Here is a 19,987-nt window from a genome sequence, read left to right as displayed (position 1 = left end):
AAGCCATAGTGATATAATGGAGAGCTTGCTTAAAAATGTTATTTAGAAACTTTGTTACTATTTTACCTGTCGCTTATATGTCTCAAGTTGACTTCGAGCTGCATTGGCTTTTCTTAGCTCTTCCTCTAGACTGACAGTGTTCTGCATATACATAGTATTCTTCTCTTCTAAGAGTTTAACCTGCCGCCTCAAATCACCAAGATCTTCTAGCTTCTTTTTATATGATTCCACTTGGCCTTCGAGTTTAGAAACTTTATCAGAAGAATGTCTAGAATGAGATGGGAAATCAGAAATCAGGAAGACATCCACAGTTGTAAAGCTCTTTAAGATAGTGCTAAACCAAGAGGAATTGCCAGGAAATAACATGTTCTAATGAAATTATAAGACCAAAGGTGATTCTAGGTTAAATTTTTGCTCAGGTTAAAAAATACGACCAAAATTATAGCAAAATTTGTAATAGGCAATATTATATACTTTAAGGAGAGCAAGTAGGTAGGGTAGCCAGCAGAGTCACATGTGGCATAAAAGCAAAATGAATTGTGCAGTGTTCAAGTGATTTGGCAATTTGAATGTTATTAGTGACCACAGGAACAACTGTTTCAGTGGAGCAGTGGGGGCAGGTGGTAGCAAATTTTAGGGGGTTAAAGAGAGAATGTAAATTTTACCTTGTGTAATCTAATTTGTTCTGGAGGGAAGGAGAGAGTAGTAAGTCTCTCTCTTAATCTAAGATGAGAGAGACCTAAACAAATATATGCTAAGGAGGGAGATTCAAAATGTGAAGAGAAATGATAACTGATATAACACAGTCTCTGTGTAGGCAAGAAGGCTAGAGACCCAGAGCACTGAAGAAGGAATTAGTACTGAATAGGAGGAAGAATAACAAGTCTACGGTCTAGAAGCAAAAAAGAAAAGATGGGTGAGAATGCAGGGAAGTTTGGAGGTGCAGATACAGGATGTGGAGAGGTCCACAGCACCTCTTTCCTCTGTGCAGCGGGAGACAATGTCTTCTACTGAGACTAAGGCATGGGAGAGGGGTTGTGGGTGGGCATTCAGGTGAGAAGAGTTATGAAAATGTGTAACAGCTACGAGAGAAACAGGAGATGGAGCTACCTATTAACGAGCAAAAGAATGGTGGATCAGTGGTAAGAATGCAGTGAAGAGTCAAGATTATTAATCTGTGGTAGGACAAAACTACATCACTACGTGATTCTTCTCTATTCATTCTCAGCATTCAAAGCGGAGAAGTGTAAAAGACGGCTGAAATGATCCAACAGAGGACAGATTACACAAGAAATGGAGTAGTGGGAAAATGAGGTGGCAGGGAGTGAGGCGCCTAGTGAGAGAATAGTTGAGGCGAAGATAAAAAGTTCCAGCAAGGAAATGAAGGCTTTTGGGGTGTGACAGTATTGGAGAAAAAGGAAGACCAAGTGACTAGAGGACTCAAAACTAAAGATCAGGAGTAGTAATAAGAAAAGCTCCAGAGCTATACAAGTATGAAGTGACGGTCAGAGATTAACTTCTATTTAACAAACATTTATATAGCAATTATTTGCCAGATACTGTTCCCAGTGTTTACAAATATAACCTCACTTAATTCCACATATAAATCTGAGAATAGGTGTGTGTATTATTTCCATTTTACAGATGAGAAAATGGTTACATGGAAGTTAAATACATGGTAGCACTGGGATCTGAACCCAGGTGGTCTGGCTCTCACACACTCTGCTATGCTCAGAGATCCTTGAGTTTGTCACACTGGCAGAAGAATTGTTTTGGGTGATGACAGGTCTGAGATTCTACAGAGAGGCGAAGATTGTTTACCTAAGAACATCTATTTCATCTTTTAGAGACTGAGCTTCATCTGCCAAAGTGGTTAGTTCATCGTTCTGTTGCCGAAGTTCAGAGATTTCCTTTTCCAACTCTTCACAGCGTATTCGATAATCATCTTTGGCTGCTTCTAGTCTGTAACCAAACAAAAAAGATCAAGAAAGCACTATTTACTGTCTAATCATTCTCCTTAGAACAGTAAAAGAAAAAAAAACATGAGAATAAACCCCTCTTGAATTTGTCTCCTACTTTTGTGACCATAAGCTATAGTTCAAGTTTTAACTATCCTGAAAATGGAGTCCGCTGTTCCAGGCTTGTAGAAAGATAACAACTGATTACCAGTCCACTACTCAGAAAGTTAGACATCAAGCAATATTTTCCTAAAATACAGCAGATATAATTCATTTAAAGTTTTATTTTTGATTATGAAATCAATATATATTCCTTGTTGAAAATTTACAAAATACAGAAAAGCAAAGATAAAAATCCTGTATTAATCTAGATAGATAACTACTGTTAATATTTTTGGAGTATTTCCTCCAGTCTGATTTCTATTCATAGATCTTTTTCCCTCAAAATATGTATAATACTGTTCCTACTTTCTATTTAATTTGTTTTGCTTAACATACATCCTTCCTTTTGATTTACAAGATTACTTGTCTCTCATGTCACAAATACTTGTCGTTACTTACTTTCTTTTTTATTTATTTTTTCCCCCAAAGCCCCCGTAGATAGTTGTCTGTCATAGTTGCACAGCCTTCTAGTTGCTGTATGTGGGACGCGGCCCCAGCATGGCCGGAGAAGCGGTGTGCCGGTGCGCGCCAGTAGTGGAGCACGCGCACTTAACCGCTAAGCCACAGGGCCGGCCCCGTTACTTAGTTTTAATTTTATTTATGTATTTAATGTACAGAAGTTAATTTTTATGTAATAATCTTACACTTTATAGTTTCCACTTTTAGTGTATGATTAAAAACTTTTTTCTTTTAATCCTATATTTTCTGTTAATATTTATATGTTTTATTTTATTTTTAACATTAAAGTTTTCCATTTCCCTACAATTCATTTTGGTATATGATGAATGTAGGAATCTAATTTTTCCTGCCAAAATATCCACCACCTGTCCCCAAATCATTTAACAAATAATTTAACCTTTCCCTGTTGATTAGAAAATGCCACCTTTATAATATTACACATTTTTATATACACTTGGATAGGTTTCTGGATCTTCATTTGTGTCATTGTTTGTCTGTATTTTTGCGGCACCAGTACCAAGCTATTTTAATTAGTATAGGTTTATAACATTTCAACATTGGATATGGCAAGTACTCCCTCATTATACTTTGTTCTCAAAATGTTTTGAGAATCTCTTGCTCATTAATAATTCTAGATGAACATAAAATACAAATTGGAATCAAGTTCAAATTATATAATAATTTAAGAGAAAATGGCATTCCTACAATGCTCCATTAAAAATACATAAAAACACGTTCTCTCTAAATATACTAAAATATTTTTTATGTATAACTTAGAAGTTTTCATACATAAGTCCCTCATACTACTTTAAAATTTTTTTATTCTTCAGATACTTATATACTTACAAACGGAAGTTTTCCTGATGACGCTAACTAGTTATTGCTAGAGAAGCTTATGACCTATTGTTTCACAGTTACCCTGTCTCCATTAAAAGTTTTGGGTCTAAGGCCTTTTCAGTCAATTTGATCATATTTTCTACATGGACAAACATATTATCTACAAATAATGATCATTTCCTTTTTTTCTTTCCAGTATTTTCATCTCATTTCTTTTTCCTATTTCATTTTCTAGGAAAATAATTACAGCTAAATCCTATATAACACCTATGTGCCAGCAATATTCTCAGTACTTTACATATATTAACTCATTTAATACTCACAAAAATTCTAGAAGACAGATAATACTATTAGTCCATCTTATAGTGGAGAAAGTAAAAGCATGCCCAAGGTTACACAGCTAGTAAGTGGCAAAGCCAGGAGTTTTAGAATGTTTAGAAAAAGTCAAATAGATTAATACTCATCCTCATCTCGTTCTTAACTTTATTGAGAATTTCACATATTCACAAGCTTATTTTATACTTTTCTTTCTCCTTTAACTTATGAATTGAGGAGTTATAAAAATCGATTTAATAGTTATTGTAACAGATTTAATAATATTCAACAGGTTAACAATCCTAGGATAAAGTTTATTTTAATATAGTACTGAACTGAATTCACTACTATTTTATTTAGGATTATTTAAAGAATATTTATAAATGGGATGTTAATACTTTTCTTTTTTTAAGATTATTTTTGTGGGCTTTGACATAAAGGAGGGGGAAGTGGAGGTAAATGCTTATGCTCAAACTGTTACCACTGTCGAAAATACTGAATTTAACTTTTTTCCCCCCCAACACTTTCTTCTTAAATATTTCAAATCTACAGACAATTTGAAGGAATAGTTCAATGAATACCTGTATACCCTTTGCTAGATTCACCTATTGTTAATATTTTGCCCCCTATGCTTTCTCTTACTTCATGTACATACACATACATAAAATATACACACGCGTTTTTGAGAACTATTTGAAAGCAAGCTGCAGAGATCATGACCCTTCACTCCCAAATAACTCAGCAATATGGATAATCTTTTACATAATCACAATATTATCATATCTAAGACAATATTAATTCAATAATATTATCCAAAATGTAGACTATATTTACATTTCCCCAGTTGTAGTAAAAATGTCTTAAAGCTCCCTCTCCCGACCCTGATCCAGGATCCAATGAACAGTTACACATTGTCTTTAGTCATAACATCTCTTTCGTCTTTCTGTCTTGTTTTTTATGACACTGACTTTTTTTTTTTAGTAGTCTTGGTCATCTTAAAGGATGCCCCTTATTCTGATTATTTCTTCATGATTAGATTCAGGTTAAATATTTGGCAAAAATCCTACATAGGTGATGCTGTATATTTCTTATAGTATCATGTCATGAGGCACATAATGTCAGGGTACCCTATCCCAGTGGTGGTGCTGCTAAGTTTGATGATTTGGTTAAGGTGACAACTGCTACACTGTCGCCTTTGTAATTAACAAATAATCCATGGGACTAGAATCTTAAAAGCCATCAATGCTCAAAAAAAAAAAAATGAAGGTACAATGTCATAATAAAGATGAGCCAGAAGTATTATATTACATCTGACTATAAATAATAATAAAAAATACTGAGATATATAAATATATAGTACTGATAAAATATTTAAATTGTTAAAGTACCTCAAAACGTAGTATTGCAATATGTAACTGGAATAACAAAAGCATTAGACATTATTTCCTTTATATGGAAAATGTAAGACAGTTCTAAATACCAGTTCCCCAAAATCATACTTTAAAAACCAGTCATGGGGCCGTCCCGGTGGTGCAAGCGATTAAGCGCGTGCGCTCCGCTGCGGCGGCCTGGGGTTCACTGGTTCGGACCCCAGGGGAGCACCAACGCACAGCTTTGCAAGCCGTGCTGTGGCGGCCTCCCATATAAAGTGGAGGAAGATGGGCATGGATGTTAGCTCAGGGCCAGTCTTCCTCAGCAAAAAGAGGGAGATTGGCAGATGTTAGCTCAGGGCTAATCACCCTCACACACACACACACACACAAAAAACTAGTCACGATTTAGAAACAAAAGGGTAAAGTCATACTTAACTTTTACTCTGTCCTACAAAGTCAAGATGCAGATGAAGGGTTCTCAAACTTTTTGGTCTCAGGATTCCTTTACACTCTTAAAATTACTGAGATTCAAAAGAACTTTTGCTTATGTAGGTTTTATCTATTGATATTTATCATATAAGAAATCAAAACAGAAAAATCTAAACACATGTACTTAGTTCATTTGAAAATAACAGTAATACGCCTATAATGTTAATAGAGACAAAATATCATTTATGAAAAATAACTGTATTTTCTTTCTTTTTGTATTTTGGTGAGGAAGATTGGCCCTGAGCTAACGTCTGTTGCCAATCTTCCTTTTTTTTTTTTTGTTGAGGAAGACTGGCCCTGAGCTAACATTCATGCCCATCCTCCTCTATTTTTTGTATGTGGGATGCTGCCACAGCATGGCTCGACGAGTGGTACCTAGGTCCGCGCCCGGAATTTGAACCTGTGAACCCTGGGCCACTGAAGTGGAGGGCGCAAACTTAACCACTATGCCACCAGGCCAGCCCTAACCGTATTTTCTAAAACAAAAAGTGAGAAGAGTGGCACAGTTTTGCATTTTTGCGATTCAAATAGCTAGTTTAATAGAAGACAGCTGGGTTCTCATCTCTCTTTCTACATTCATCTGTGGTGACATTTTTTGGCTGAAGTATAAGGAGGAAATCCAGTCTTACACAAATATGCAGCTGGAAAAGAGAGGGCCTTGAAGACTCTCTCAAAGGGTCTCAGTGAACCTGTGGGGCTCCTTGGACCACACTCTGAACCACTGATGTAGACCATAGGGGATGGATTGTTCCTAGGGTTTCTGAGAAGTTTTTAATTTTTTCCTGTTAAGGCAAAATAAAAAAAAAATAAATAAAAAAAATCCAGAGACATTTCATTGAGGAATAACGAAGGACAGCTGATACACTACCATACAAAGTCACTTGATAAAGTAAAAATCTAATTAATATTTAATTTCTATTACTGTTTTAACACTGAAAATCTATGGATAGCTAAGAAACAGGTCATAACACAATTTTTCAAAGATATACAGATGGCCAACAGGCACATGAAAAGATGTTCAACATCACCAATTACTAGGGAAATGCAAATCAAAACTCCAATGAGATATCACCTCACACCCATCAGAATGGCTATTATTAAAAAGATGAGAAATCACAAATGTTGGAGAGGATGTGGAGAAACGGGAACTCTCATACCAAGGCAAACTGGTGCAGCCACTATGGAAAATAGCATGGAGATTCCTCAAAAAATTAAAAATAGAAATACCATATGACCCAGCTATTCCATTTCTGGGTATTTATCCAAAGAAGATGAAGACTAATTCAAAAAGATATATGCCCCCGTATGTTCATCACAGCATTATTCACAATAGCTGAGACTTGGAAGCAACCTAAGTGCCCATCAACAGATGAATGGATAAAGAAGTTGTGGTATATATATAAAATGGAATACTACTCAGCCATAAAGAAGATGAAATCTTGCCATTTGCAACAGCATGGATGGACCTTGAGGGTATTACGCTAAGCAAAATAAGTCAGACGGAGAGCCAAATACCATATGATTTCACTCGTATGTGGAAGGTAAACAAACACATAGATACAGATAACAGATTGGTGGTTACCAGAGGGGAAGGGAGTTGGGGGAGGGCGAATGGGGTAAAAGGGGACATTTGTGCGGTGATGGATGGAAACTAGACTTTTGGTGTTGAACACGATGCAGTCTATAAGGAAGTCAAAATATCATGCTGTACACCTGAAATTTACACAATGTTATAAACCAATGTGACCTCAATAAAATAATTTAAAAAAAAGAAAAGAAACAGGTCATATTATATTTTCTCATCCTGCTAAGTCTGCCAATTTTGTAGTTCTATTTTGTCTTATAAGACACCAAATTTTTCCTTTTCTTCTTTACTCTTTCACCATCCAATTGGCAAAGGGCCCTTCTTCCTTTCTTTTGGCCTTTCCTCTCCCAGAAGACGTGTTTAGAAATCTGTCTCTATAAATCATGCACCTGGTCTTGGTATTATGTCTCTAAACCCCAAGCCTGGAAAGGGCATTAGTCTCTTTAAATTCAGTGCCTGTACCTTTTTATGATGTCTGATCCTTTACAAAGATGCACTTCCTCTGAAATCCTTTCCCTGAAGTTTGTGGTCTAATCTCCTTTTCTGTTTTAAAAGTAATTTCAGATTTTGAGTGAACTAAATCTTTCTGGTGATGGCTCCAACTCACCCAGAGGCCCCTAGTGTTCTTCTTCTGTCTTCTATTTTTTTTCTCCGCCTGCCTTTCCTTGCCTCCAAGTGCACGGCAGAACGGGGGTGGGGCAGGTGTGTGGCTGTGGGGCTGCTGCTTGCTTTCTTCCTCTCACGCACTGTTATATTTCAGTTGGGGCACAGCGTCTTCAAGTAATATTGAAGTACAGCTTTAACAGAACTTTTCCTAGACGTGAAGTTATTTGGGAAGATTTTGGGAAGTTGTTTATTACACAGCCTCCTTGGTCTGCAGCTCCCCAGAAGTCCTAACACTATAATTCTTAACTTTAAAAGAGTTACCAAAGTTATAAAAATTAGATTTTAGTGAGTGGTCTTTTACCTGAAAGTTTCTTCTTGGAGCTGTTCTAATTGAGTCTGGAGCTGCAGATGCCTCCTTCCTGCTGGACTGTTAGGGTCTTCTATTGAATCTGACTGATTAAGTCTTTCCATTAATATCTGATTCTCTGCCAACAGACTACTTTTCTCCTCCTGCAATGCTGCAACCTGTAAGAATATGGGAAGACAGTAGTTACTTCCTCCAACACACTGGCATCATCATAATCACTTGTGAATTCCCATTATGAATTAAAGCCTGTTTTTAACAAAGTACAATCAACCTCTACTTTAAACATTCACATTATTTTGGAATATTGCACAAGCAGAGCAATATGTAAGAGTAAGCAAGAAATCGTTCTTTATTTTATATCTGAAAAGACAGTTCATCAAAGAAGATATATAGATGGCAACTAAGCACACAAAAAGATACTCATGATTAGTCATTAAGAAAATGCAAATTAAAACCACAATGCTATACCAATACACTCCCACTAGAATGGCTAAAATTAAAAAAGATTGGCTGTACCAAGTGCTGGCGAAGATACAGAACAAATGGAAGTCACATACACTTCTGGTGAGAACGTAAAATGTTGCAAGGACTTTGGAAAAAAAAGTTTTGCATTTTCCTAAAAAATTAAACATGTAACTACCACATGACCCAGCCAATCTACTCCTAGGTACTTATTTACTCAAGAGAAAAAAATAGCCTATGTCCACACAACGACTTACAAAGAACGTTTATAGCAGCTTCAATGGTAATAGAGAAAAACTAGAAACAACACAAATGTTCATCAACAGGTGAATGGACAAATAAACTGTAGTATATCCATATAATAGAATACTATTTTGCAAAAAAAAAGAATGAACCATTGATAATGACAACATGAATGAATCTCAAAATAATGAAAGGAGCCACACAAAAAAGAGTATACACTGTATGATTCCTTTTATATACACTTCTAGAAGATACAAGCTAATCTGTAGTGACAGAAGGCAGAGCAGGGGACTGGAGGGGGATTACAAAGGGTCATGAGGAAACTCTTGGGGGTGATGGTTTCACATGTTTATACACATGACATGCATCAGAACTGTACACTTTATACATGAGCAGTTTACTGATGTCCATTATATCTCAATAAAGCTGTAAAAACGAAAGTTGCCTGCCATTTCTAATTCTCCTTCTCCATTTCCCATTTTCTTTTGAACTCCTTCTAGTTGGGCCACTGGCCCTACCATTTCACCAAAACTGCTCCTCAGGGTAACTGCTGACCTCCACATCACTACAATCTATCAACAACATTTGACACAACTGATCACATCCTCCTCCTTGAAGTGTTTTCTTCATTTGGCTTCCAGGACTTCTTACTCTCCTTCTGTACCAACTCACTAGTCTTGCCTTCTCTTTCTCCTTAATCAATTCCTCTTTATTTTCCTGCCATTGGAGTACCCCACAGCTTTTTTTCCTTTTTTTTTTCTTTTTTTTTGCTTAGGAAGACTCACCCTGAGCTAACACCTGTGTCAATATTCCTCTATTTTGTATGTGGGTCGCTGCCACTGCATGGCTGCCAACAAGTGGTGTAGGGCCACGCCCGGGGAACCGAATCCGGGCCGCCGAAGTGGAGCGTGCCTGAACTTAACCACTACGCCACGGGGCCGGCCCCTGCTTTTTTTCCCTAAATACAGTGATGGCTTCCAGTTTCACAGCTGTAAACACCATTTATTCCCTGCAACACACTGCACATTTCACTGCACATTTGTATTTCCAGCCTAGAACCCTGAACTGGGTATCACTTCCACTTGGATGTCTAATGGGCATCTCAAATTTAAATTGTCCAAGTGGAACTCTTAATTACTCCCTACTCTACCCCCATTCTTCCACAGTCTTTCTCATTTCAGTAAATGGTAATTCTATCCCTCCTGTTGCTCAGTCATAATCCTTAACATCTCTCACACCCACATGCAATGTGTCAGCCAGTATCATTGGCTCTACATTCAAACATACTTTGACCACTCATAAATTCTGACTTAAGCCAACATAATTTTTTGCTTGAATTATCACAATGGCTTCTTAATTATAGTCTCCTTGATTTGGCCCTCGCCTCCCTTTAGTCTATTCTCCACACAGAAACCACAATAATCCATTAAAACAAAACTCAGATCAAAGGACAACTTTGCTTAAAATCCTCCAATGGCTTCCATTTACGCAAAGTCAGTCTTTACAAGGCTTATCAAGTCCTCTCCAGACTGATTTCCTCTTCCCACGCTCCCTTCTACTGCTGCCATCCTCATCTTCTTCCTGTTTCATGAAAATAGCAGTCACACTCCCACCTCAGGGCCTCTGCACTTACCCTGTAATGCTCTTCCTCTGGAAATCTGGGACGCTTGCTCCTCTAACCTGTTTAGGATTTTACTAACATGTCACCTTCTCTGGTGAGCCTTTGATTACCCAATTTAAAACTAATTCTTCTCACCCTGTACTCCCTACCTTCCCTGCTTTATTTTTCTCTAGAATACTTATCACAACATAACAGACTGTATTTTTATTTTATTATTTGTCTTCTTTACTAGAACGTAAGCACCTTGGGGGCAGGTATGTTTTATCTATTTCTGTATTGTTCCTCCCATCTTCACTGTCTCTACAGCAACTAGAACAGTGGATGGTACATAGTGGGTGCTCAGTAAATGTGTGCTAAGTAAATGAATGGATCTAAAATGCTAGCTCTATAATTTGTCAGATCTCCATAGATGCATGAGTCTTTTCTCAGAACAAAGCAGTGGCTCTATTTGATGCCACACTGGCCTATTTCATTCACTTCTACTCTTCTTTTAAAATGCAGTCATGCTTCGCATAGTGATGGGGATACTTCTGAGAAATGCGTCATTAGGTAAATTTCGTCATTGTGCAAACATCATAGAGTGTGCTTACACAAACCTAGATGGTATAGCCTACTACATATCTAGGCCACATGGTACTAACCTTACAGGACCACTGTCGTATGTGCAGTCTGTTGTTGACTGCAATGTCGTTATGCGGAACGTGACTGTAAACATTTAAGGCTTTAAAATTTAAACTTTAAAAATTTATTTGCTACTAATTTCTAATTTTAATTGCACTTTGGTTGGAGAGCATGATCTAAAAGACACAGATTCTTTGACTTTTATTGAGAATAGCTTTATAGCCTGGTATATGGTCAATTTATATGAAGGCCAAGTGTGTAATGCAAAACTTTAATACTAGACTTATCAGACTAGCAAATGTTGCTAAAATGTTTTAATTCAATATATTTGGCAGAAATCCTTTTCATACACATAGAAAAAGGAGAGTAATTAAAAATAATACACAAATACGATACAAGAAAAAAAAATCAAATAAGACAAAGGGCTTATAATGAAAGGCTGCAGATTCCTGTTGAGTTTTTCCGTTCCCAAGAGACAACTAGTTTTAACTGTTCCTAATTTTGTTGCTTTTGGTTGTCAGTTTACATCTCTGAATAATATGATATACACCACTACTTCTTGATTTATCAACCTTGGACATTATCTAGTGACTCTCTCCTCTGACATGTTAAATTACAGCAACTAGTGCCATCTCTCCTTTCCACAAATATAGTTATATCACTATTCTTGCTTCCTTCACTGGTCACCTCTGCAATTTTAAACAACTGCTCACTGACTCATTTCACTCAATCACCTGCCCATTCATTCACTCACTCAAATATTCATTGTGTGCCTACTACATGCTAGGAACCACTGCAATTTTCTAGGTGAAAGGGATACCGTGATGAATAAAGCAGAGAAAGTTCTTATTCCTATGTGTACTATATTCAAAATAAATTATAGTAGATATATAAACAAAAGAAAATCATATAAAACAAGAAAGTAAATTAATAAATACATGCAAAAACTAGAGTGAAAAGTGCTATGCAGAGGGTTAAAATAAGAATCACAGGAGAGACTGCATGATGACTTTAGACTGGCTGACATGGAAGGCCTTCCCAGGGAGGCTAATTTAGTACTTGGCACATCTAAGTGCCCAATAAATATTTTATGATGAGTAAATCAGGTGATTTTGAGCTGAGATTGGATGACAAGAAGGAGCCAGCCATGTAATGATTGTTGCCCCACAGAAGTGGTTCCTGACAACCTTCCTGGTGAGACAAGAACATTAGGGGCCATGCCTTCCCTCATTGCTCCTGTCTCATCCTACTTCTCAACTCCTATCATTTGTATCTTTACTTTTACAGTAACGGTTCTCTATAGGACAATTCTAAATGTTCAAAACCAACAGTTTACATGATTACATCAGACATCACATTAGGACTGTGCTAGTACCGTTTTCTGCAGAGCTAAGCGTGTCATGGGGCTAGCCCTTCTCTTCTCATAACCTCTCTGCAACCCTGCCATTCACTCTGCAATCTGTCTATACCAAAGATTGGTAAACATTTCTGTAAAGAATCAAATAGTGAGTATTTCAGGCATTGAGAGCCATAGGTCTCTGTGGCAAGTACTCAACTCTGTCACCATAAGATGAAAGCAGCCACAGACAACACGTCAATGCATGAGCACGGCTGTGCCATAATACAACTTTATTTACAAAAACAGACGGTAAGCTGTATTTCACCAATCCTAGTGTATAACTTTAATTTTATTTTATCAAAAATAATATTTATAGCCTGCTCATAATACTCAACTCTTATTATTATTGTAACTCTTAGCATTTGAGTAAATTCTAAAATTTGAAAAGCAATTAACAGTACTTATGACTAGATAAATATTATTTACTATATAACCCATCAAGTGTGCTAGGATTACACTCCCTCCTACGTGCATCCAAAGCAATGACCAAGTCCTATGCTTTTCGCTTCTCGTAGGAAATACTGTGAACTCTGTGTACTCATTACCCAGCTTCAACAGGTATCAAAACACGGCCAATTAGGTCTCATCTATACCTCCATCCACTCCCCTCAACTCCCTAATTTTGAGGTAAATCCCAGGCAAAGAATTTTATTTCTGATCCTGCTTTTTTATTTGTGAGAGATTTTTTTTCTTTATTGTGAAATTTTAGTTGTACATTATTGTTTGTCAGTCACCATATAAATGCATTGCTTCACCCCTTGTGCCCACTCTCCAACCCCCCTTGCCCCTGGTAACCACCAAACACTTCTCTCTGTCCATGTGTTAGTTTATCTTCCACTTAGGAGTGAAATCATGCAGTGTTTGTCTTTCTCTTTCTGGCTTATGTCGCTTAACGTAATACCCTCCAGGTCCATCCACGCTGTTGCAAATGGGACGATTTTGTCTTTTTTATGGTTGAGTAGTACTCCATTGTATATATATATACCACATCTCCTTTATCCACTCATCAGTCAAGGGACACTTGGGTTACTTCAACATCTTAGCTACAGTGAATAATGCTGCGATGAACATAGGGGTGCATAAGCCTCTTTGGATTGTTGATTTCAGGTTTGTTGGGGAGACACGCAAGATAGCCGGATCATAAGGTATTTCTATTTTTAATTTTTTGAGAAATCTCCATACTGTTTTCCATAGAGGCTGTGCCAGTTTGCATTCCCACCAGCAGTGTATCAGGGTTCCTGTTTCTCCATAGCCTCTCCAGTATTTGTTATTTTTGGTCTTGGTGATTATAGCCATTCTAATGGGTATAAGGTGATATCTTAGTGTAGTTTTGATTTGCATTCCCCTGATGATTACTGATGTTGAGGATCTTTTCATATGCCTATTGGCCATCTGTATATCTTCTTTGGAGAAGTGTCTGTTCATGTCCTCTCCCATTTTTTTTTTTTTTAAAGATTTTATTTATTTATTTTTCCCCCCAAAGCCCCAGCAGATAGTTGTACGTCATAGCTGCACATTCTTCTAGTTGCTGTATGTGGGACGCGGCCTCAGCATGGCCAGAGCAGCGGCGCGTCGGTGCACGCCCGGGATCCAAACCCGGGCCACCAGCAGCGGAGTGCGCGCACTTAACCGTTAAGCCACGGGGCCGGCCCTCCTCTCCCATTTTTTGATTGAGTTGTCTTTTTGTTGTTCAGTTGTGTGAGTTCTTTATATATTATGGAGATTAATCCCCTGTCGGATACATGGTTTGCAAATATTTTTCCCCAGCTGGTGGACTGCCTATTCATTTTGATCCTGGTTTCATTTGCCTTTTAGAAGCTCTTTAATCTGATGAAGTCTCACTTGTTTATTTTTTCTTTTATTTCCCTTGTCCAAGTAGACATGGAATTCAAAAAGATCCCTTTATCACTGATGACAAATAGTGTACTGCCTATATTTTCTTCCATTTTTTTATACTTTCAGGTCTCACACCTTTAGGTCTTTGATCCATTTTGAGTTAATTTTTCTGTATGGCGAAAGAAGATGGTCTCCTTTCATTCTTTTGCAAGTGGCTGTCCAGTTTTCCCAGCACCATTTACTGAAGAGACTTTCCTTTCTCCACTGTATGTTCTTAGCACCTTTGTGGAAGATTAGCTGCCCGTAGATGTGAGGTTTTATTTCTGGGCTTTCAATTCTGTTCCATTGATCTGTGTGTCTGTTTTTGTACCAGTACCATGCTGTTTTGATTATTATAGTTTTTTAGTATATTTTGAAGTCGGGGATTGTGATGCCTCCAGCTTTATTTTTTATTTTTCTTTTAATTTTTTGTTTATTGCAGTAACATTGGTTTATAACATTGTACAAATTTCAGGTGTACATCATTATACTTCTATTTCTGCATAGATTACATCATGTTCACCACCCAAATACTAATTACAATCCATCACCACACACACGTGCCGAATTATCCCTTTCGCCCTCCTCCCTCCCCCCATCAGCCTTATTCTTTTTTCTCAGGATTGCTTACCTATTCAGGATCTTTTGTTGCCCCATAGGAATTTCAGTATTCTTTGTTTTATTTCCATGAAGAATGTCATTGGGATTCTGATTGGGATTGCACTGAATCTGTAGATGGCTTTAGGTAGTATGAACATTTTAACTATGTTTATTCTTCCAATCCATGTGCATGGAATGTTTTTACATTTCTTTATGTTGTCATTGATTTCACTCAATAATGTCTTATAGTTTTCATTGTATAGGTCTTTCACTTCCTTGGTTAAATTTATTCCCAGATATTTTATTCTTTTTTTTGCAACTGTAAATGGGATTGTCTTCTTGAGTTCTTTTTCTGTTAGTTCGTTATTGGTATATAAAAATGCAACTGATTTCTGTAAGTTGATTTTGTAACCTGCAACTTTGCTGTAGTTGCTGATTATTTCTAATAGTTTTCCAACGGATTCTTTAGGGTTTTCTATATATAAGATCATGTCATCTGCAAACAGTGAGAGTTTCACTTCTTCGTTGCCTATTTGGATTCCTTTTATTCCTTTTTCTTGCCTAACTGCTCCGGCCAAAACCTCCAGTACTATGTTGAGTAAGAGTGGTGAGAGTGGGCACCCTTGTCTTGTTCCTGTTTGCAGAAGGATGGCTTTCAGTTTTTCCCTGTTGAGTATGATGTTGGCTGTGGATTTGTCATATATGGGCTTTATTATGTTAAGGTACTTTCCTTCTATGCCCATTTTGTTGAGAGTTTTTATCATAAATGGATGTTGGATCTTGTCAAATCCCTTCTCTTCATCTATTGAGCTGATCATCTGGTTTTTATTTGTGGGTTTGATCATGTGGTCCTCATTTTGTTAACGCGGTGTATCACACTGATTGATTTGCGGATATTGGCGAACCATCCCTGTGGCCCTGGTATAAATCCCACTCGATCATGGTGTATTATCTTTTTAATGTATTGCTGCGTTCGGTGTGCCAACATTTTGCTGAGGATTTCTGCATCTTATGTTTATCAGGGATATTGGTCTTTAGTTTTCCTTCTTAGTATTGTGCTTGTCTGGCTTTGGTATCAGGGTGATGTTGGCCTCGTAGACTGTATTGGGAAGTGTTCCATCTCTCTCTATGTTTTGGAATATTTTGAGAAGGATAGGCATTAAATCTTCTTTGAATGTTTGGTAAAATTCTCCAGAGAAGCCATCTGGTCCTGGAGTTTTACTTTTGGGAGGTTTCTGATTACTGTTTCAATCTCTTTACTTGTGATTGGTCTATTCAGATTCTCTGTTTCTTCTTGACTCAGTTTTGAGAGGTTGTATGAGTCTAAGAATTTATCCATTTCTTCTAGATTGTCCAATCTGTTGGCATATAGTTTTTCATAGTATTCTCTTATAATCCTTTGTATTGCTGTGGTATCCATTGTAATTTCTCCCTTTTCACTTCTAATTTTATTTATTTGACCTTTCTCTCTTTTTTTTCTTTGTTAGTCTGGCTAAGAGTTTGTCAATTTTGTTTATCTTCTCAAAGAACTAGCTCTTTGTTTCACTGATCCTTTCTACTGTTTTTTTGGTTTCGATTTCATTTATTTCTGCTCTAATTTTTATTATTTCCCTCCTTCTGCTGACTTTGGGCTTTGTTTGTTCTTCTTTTTCTAATTCTGTCAGGCATAGTTTGAGGTTGCTTATTTGGGCTTTTTCTTGTTTGTTAAGGTGGGCCTGTATTGCTATGAATTTCCCTCTCAGGACCACTTTTGCTGCATCCCATATGAATTGGTACGGTGTATTTTCATTTTCATTTGTCTCCAGATATGTTTTGATTTCTCCTTTAATTTCTTCAGTGATCCATTGGTTGTTCAGTAGCACGTTGTTTAGTCTCCACAAAAAATATGGAACGCTTCACAAATTTGCATGTCATCCTTGTGCAGGGGCCAAGCTAATTTTCTCTGTATCATTCCAATTTTAGTACATGTGCTGCCGAAGTGAGCACTGTGAGAGATTTCTTTGACTTTATCTTTATTCTTTTTTTTTTTGTGAGGAAGATCGGCCCTGAACTAACATCTGCCAATCCTCCTCTTTTTGCTGAGGAAGACTGGTCCTGGGCTAACATCCATGCCCATCTTCCTCCACTTTATATGGGACGCCGCCACAGCATGGCTTGACAAGCAGTGCGTCGGTGCATGCCTGGGATCTGAACCGGTGAACCCCGGTTCACCGGGGTTCCGCAGAGGAGCGCGTGCACGTAACTGCTTGCGCCACCGGGCCGGCCCCAGGACTTTATCTTTATTCTATTGAATTTTTTATTTTGACAATTCTATTTTTAATTTACTTAAGTGTTTCTTGTTCTCTGATTTTTCCTTTTTAAAAAAGCATCTTATCCTTATTTTATAGATGCACTATCTTCACCAATTTCACTGAGGGTATTAAATAGATTAAAGAGAAAAAGCTCTTCTACCACCCAAACTTTCTCCACTTCCTCTAGGGCTAGTTTCCTGTTCATCTTGATCCTTGTTTTTGTTATGCAGATTTTCCTCACATTTAAGAATTAGTCAACAGCAAAAGTAACTAGAAGATAATGCATTAATGGGCTTCACTTTAGGCCTTATCTAAATGAAATTAAATTAGAGAACCCAGAAAGGTCGAAATGAAAAGGACCTTACCCTGCAATACTAATACTCAGTCTAACTTCCCTATACTTCTGTTTAATTTCTTTAGAAAAGAACCCTCTGATTGGGAACCTGGTGATAGATCAGTCTACATGCAGTGAGTGACAGGCTTGATGGGGCTTAACTATCCTAGGTAATACTTCTAGTTACAGCCTCTCTTCAGCTTTCCATTCTATCTGTGGTGTCTTTGGGGCTCCCTCCTTCCCCTCTCTACAGGTGTTCTTGCTCACTGCATTCCTTACTCTTTTTTGCCATTCAGCACTTTTCCAATTGTTTTTTGGCTTCAGAGGCTGACGAAGAGTAGTGGTGTGCTGTTGCTGGCTATACCTAAGCTGACAGTTAAATATTCAGGAGTCTTATGAGCTGACTGTTAAACCATTAATAACTTCAAATTGACCACTGTGCAAGTATTTATACTACGGAAATTGGCAAACACTACAAATCAGGGCTTTTAAAAATCCCCCTCACCCCTCCCGAGAGCTAGCACTGATATCTCTCCTCTGTTTCTTCTTTCCCCTCCTCTTTCTCTTCTTTTCTTGTGGGCTTATACCATTTTAATTCATTTATTATACATTTAATGGGGTTGCAGGAAGGAAAGAAAATTAATGTCTTTGCTCAGTCTACTATCTTTAACTGTTTTCCTCTTTTTCTCTTTAGGGTTGCATTATATAGTCAAACTGTACTGCATGGCAGTACACAGCACATTTGGTGGCACTTACAGTGGTGCATTTCATAGGTGGTACACAGAACAGACCTCTTACCTGCATATCCAATTCATGGCATCTTTGAGCAATTTCTTCCTTTGCTGACAAAGCTTCATTTAGTTCCTCTGTAGTTTTCTTCAACTGATTACAAACAAAGAGATAAAATAAATATTTCAATATGAAGTGGCAACAATTAAAAATTACAAATATACAATATAGAAATAAAACATTTTTCCCCTTTCCTTTCTGAGGGGCAAAGAGAAATCAAGAACCCTCTGCAAGAGTTAAAAGAAGGCAATTCTAACTTGAACATCTTTCAGTCCTAAGCCTGTCTCTTCTGTACTTCGAATTTGGCTCTTCCCTCACATCAAGTTTTCTTCACATCTTCTTCTATCTAGGCTACGTGGTTCTTGGTAGTGTTGATTCTGTAATAAGTTAGAACTTTAACCTTGGTAAAATATGTACGTGCTCAAGGAATAGGGCTTTAATTGTTAAAATATACAACTAGTTATTTTAACACAAGTTTTCTAGTCATATTAAACCTTTGCAATAATTTGTATACCACAGTTTTAAAGTAAAAGATTTTTATTATTCTGATTCTCAACACAAACCAAACATTCCCAAATTGTGTCCCATTACTGTATGAACTCTAAGTTAGCAAAGTATGAAAAAAAATAATTAAAATTAATTAATTTTTAAAAAGAAAAATTAATTAGATACCAAAAATTGCAATAAAGGTGACAATTTTAAAATCAAACACCACAAAATAAGGGAAAGATAAATTACAAGTTGGGTTAAAATTATAGCATGTCCAAAGATTTTCCTGCAAAACATTTAGAAATCACAGGAAAGAAATGAGAGAAGACAAAGAATACAAAGAATTCTGTTCATGCTTTGGAACAGATGTCCCAGAATAGCTGGAACATAGAAACTGACAATGTAACTAACAGTATTTTATTAAAAAGCAGTAATTAAAATTACAAAACTTTTCTGTTAAAACCGTAAGAATACATTATACAGTTCTTTTAAAAATAAAGTTCCTTAGTTCACTTAAACATTTATTGACAAATTCTTCACTTCTTCACAAAGATAAAGGGTAGAGGAGACATCTTCAATTGAAGAATAACATGAAATAAAAGGTAAAATATCTTTTGTATTATAAATAAATCATAAGATTAAATGCACACCATCTTCCAGGAATGCATCTATTGTGTTAAATGTGGCATTCAGAAAGTATCACTAATGAATAACAGAAAAATCATGACTAGAAAACACAAATTACAATAAGTTAAAGAAGTTAATTTATTTCAAAGTGGGTTATGCAATAACACTTTAATTACAAATTACAAATTTAATTACAAATGTGTAATATCTATTAAGTGGTTTAAGTTCTTGGATTTTAGGTAAAAAGTAAAGAATTATACCAATATATTCCATAAGCAATTTCAACTGAAATGTTCTTTTCATTAATTTCTACAGTTTATCCTTTTCAATCTCTGCATGGATAAAAACAATGCAAAATTAGATACCTGGCGATCAAGGTCGACATAGGCATCATTTCCAGCAGAGACGGGAGATTCCTTACTCATCAGCTGAAATTAAGATTTAAATGATTATTAACCATGAGACAAAAGCGACTTTCTATATAA

The 19,987-nt window shown here is 36.8% G+C and overlaps 1 protein-coding gene and 1 non-coding gene across 4 annotated transcripts in view; both read right to left on the bottom strand.

Annotated features, from left to right (window-relative positions):
- Positions 1-19,987, bottom strand: part of HOOK3 (hook microtubule tethering protein 3) — a 99,106-nt gene that overhangs the window by 35,918 nt on the left and 43,201 nt on the right. For all 3 annotated transcript variants that reach the window (XM_058525314.1, XM_058525315.1, XM_058525313.1), the window contains 5 exons: positions 19,868-19,930; positions 18,396-18,479; positions 8,146-8,309; positions 1,822-1,962; positions 67-268 (listed from right to left, as the gene is read on the bottom strand). In XM_058525314.1, the coding sequence (XP_058381297.1) occupies positions 67-268; positions 1,822-1,962; positions 8,146-8,309; positions 18,396-18,479; positions 19,868-19,930 (654 nt within the window). The remainder of the gene's footprint in view (positions 1-66; positions 269-1,821; positions 1,963-8,145; positions 8,310-18,395; positions 18,480-19,867; positions 19,931-19,987) is intronic.
- On the bottom strand, positions 16,852-16,958 carry LOC131394144 (U6 spliceosomal RNA). The gene has a single exon (XR_009216077.1). It is a non-coding gene; the product is annotated as a U6 spliceosomal RNA (small nuclear RNA).

Source organism: Diceros bicornis, chromosome 29 (assembly GCF_020826845.1).
Source record: "Diceros bicornis minor isolate mBicDic1 chromosome 29, mDicBic1.mat.cur, whole genome shotgun sequence".
Lineage (NCBI taxonomy): Eukaryota > Metazoa > Chordata > Mammalia > Perissodactyla > Rhinocerotidae > Diceros > Diceros bicornis.
This window is presented reverse-complemented; position numbering and strand designations above follow the sequence as displayed.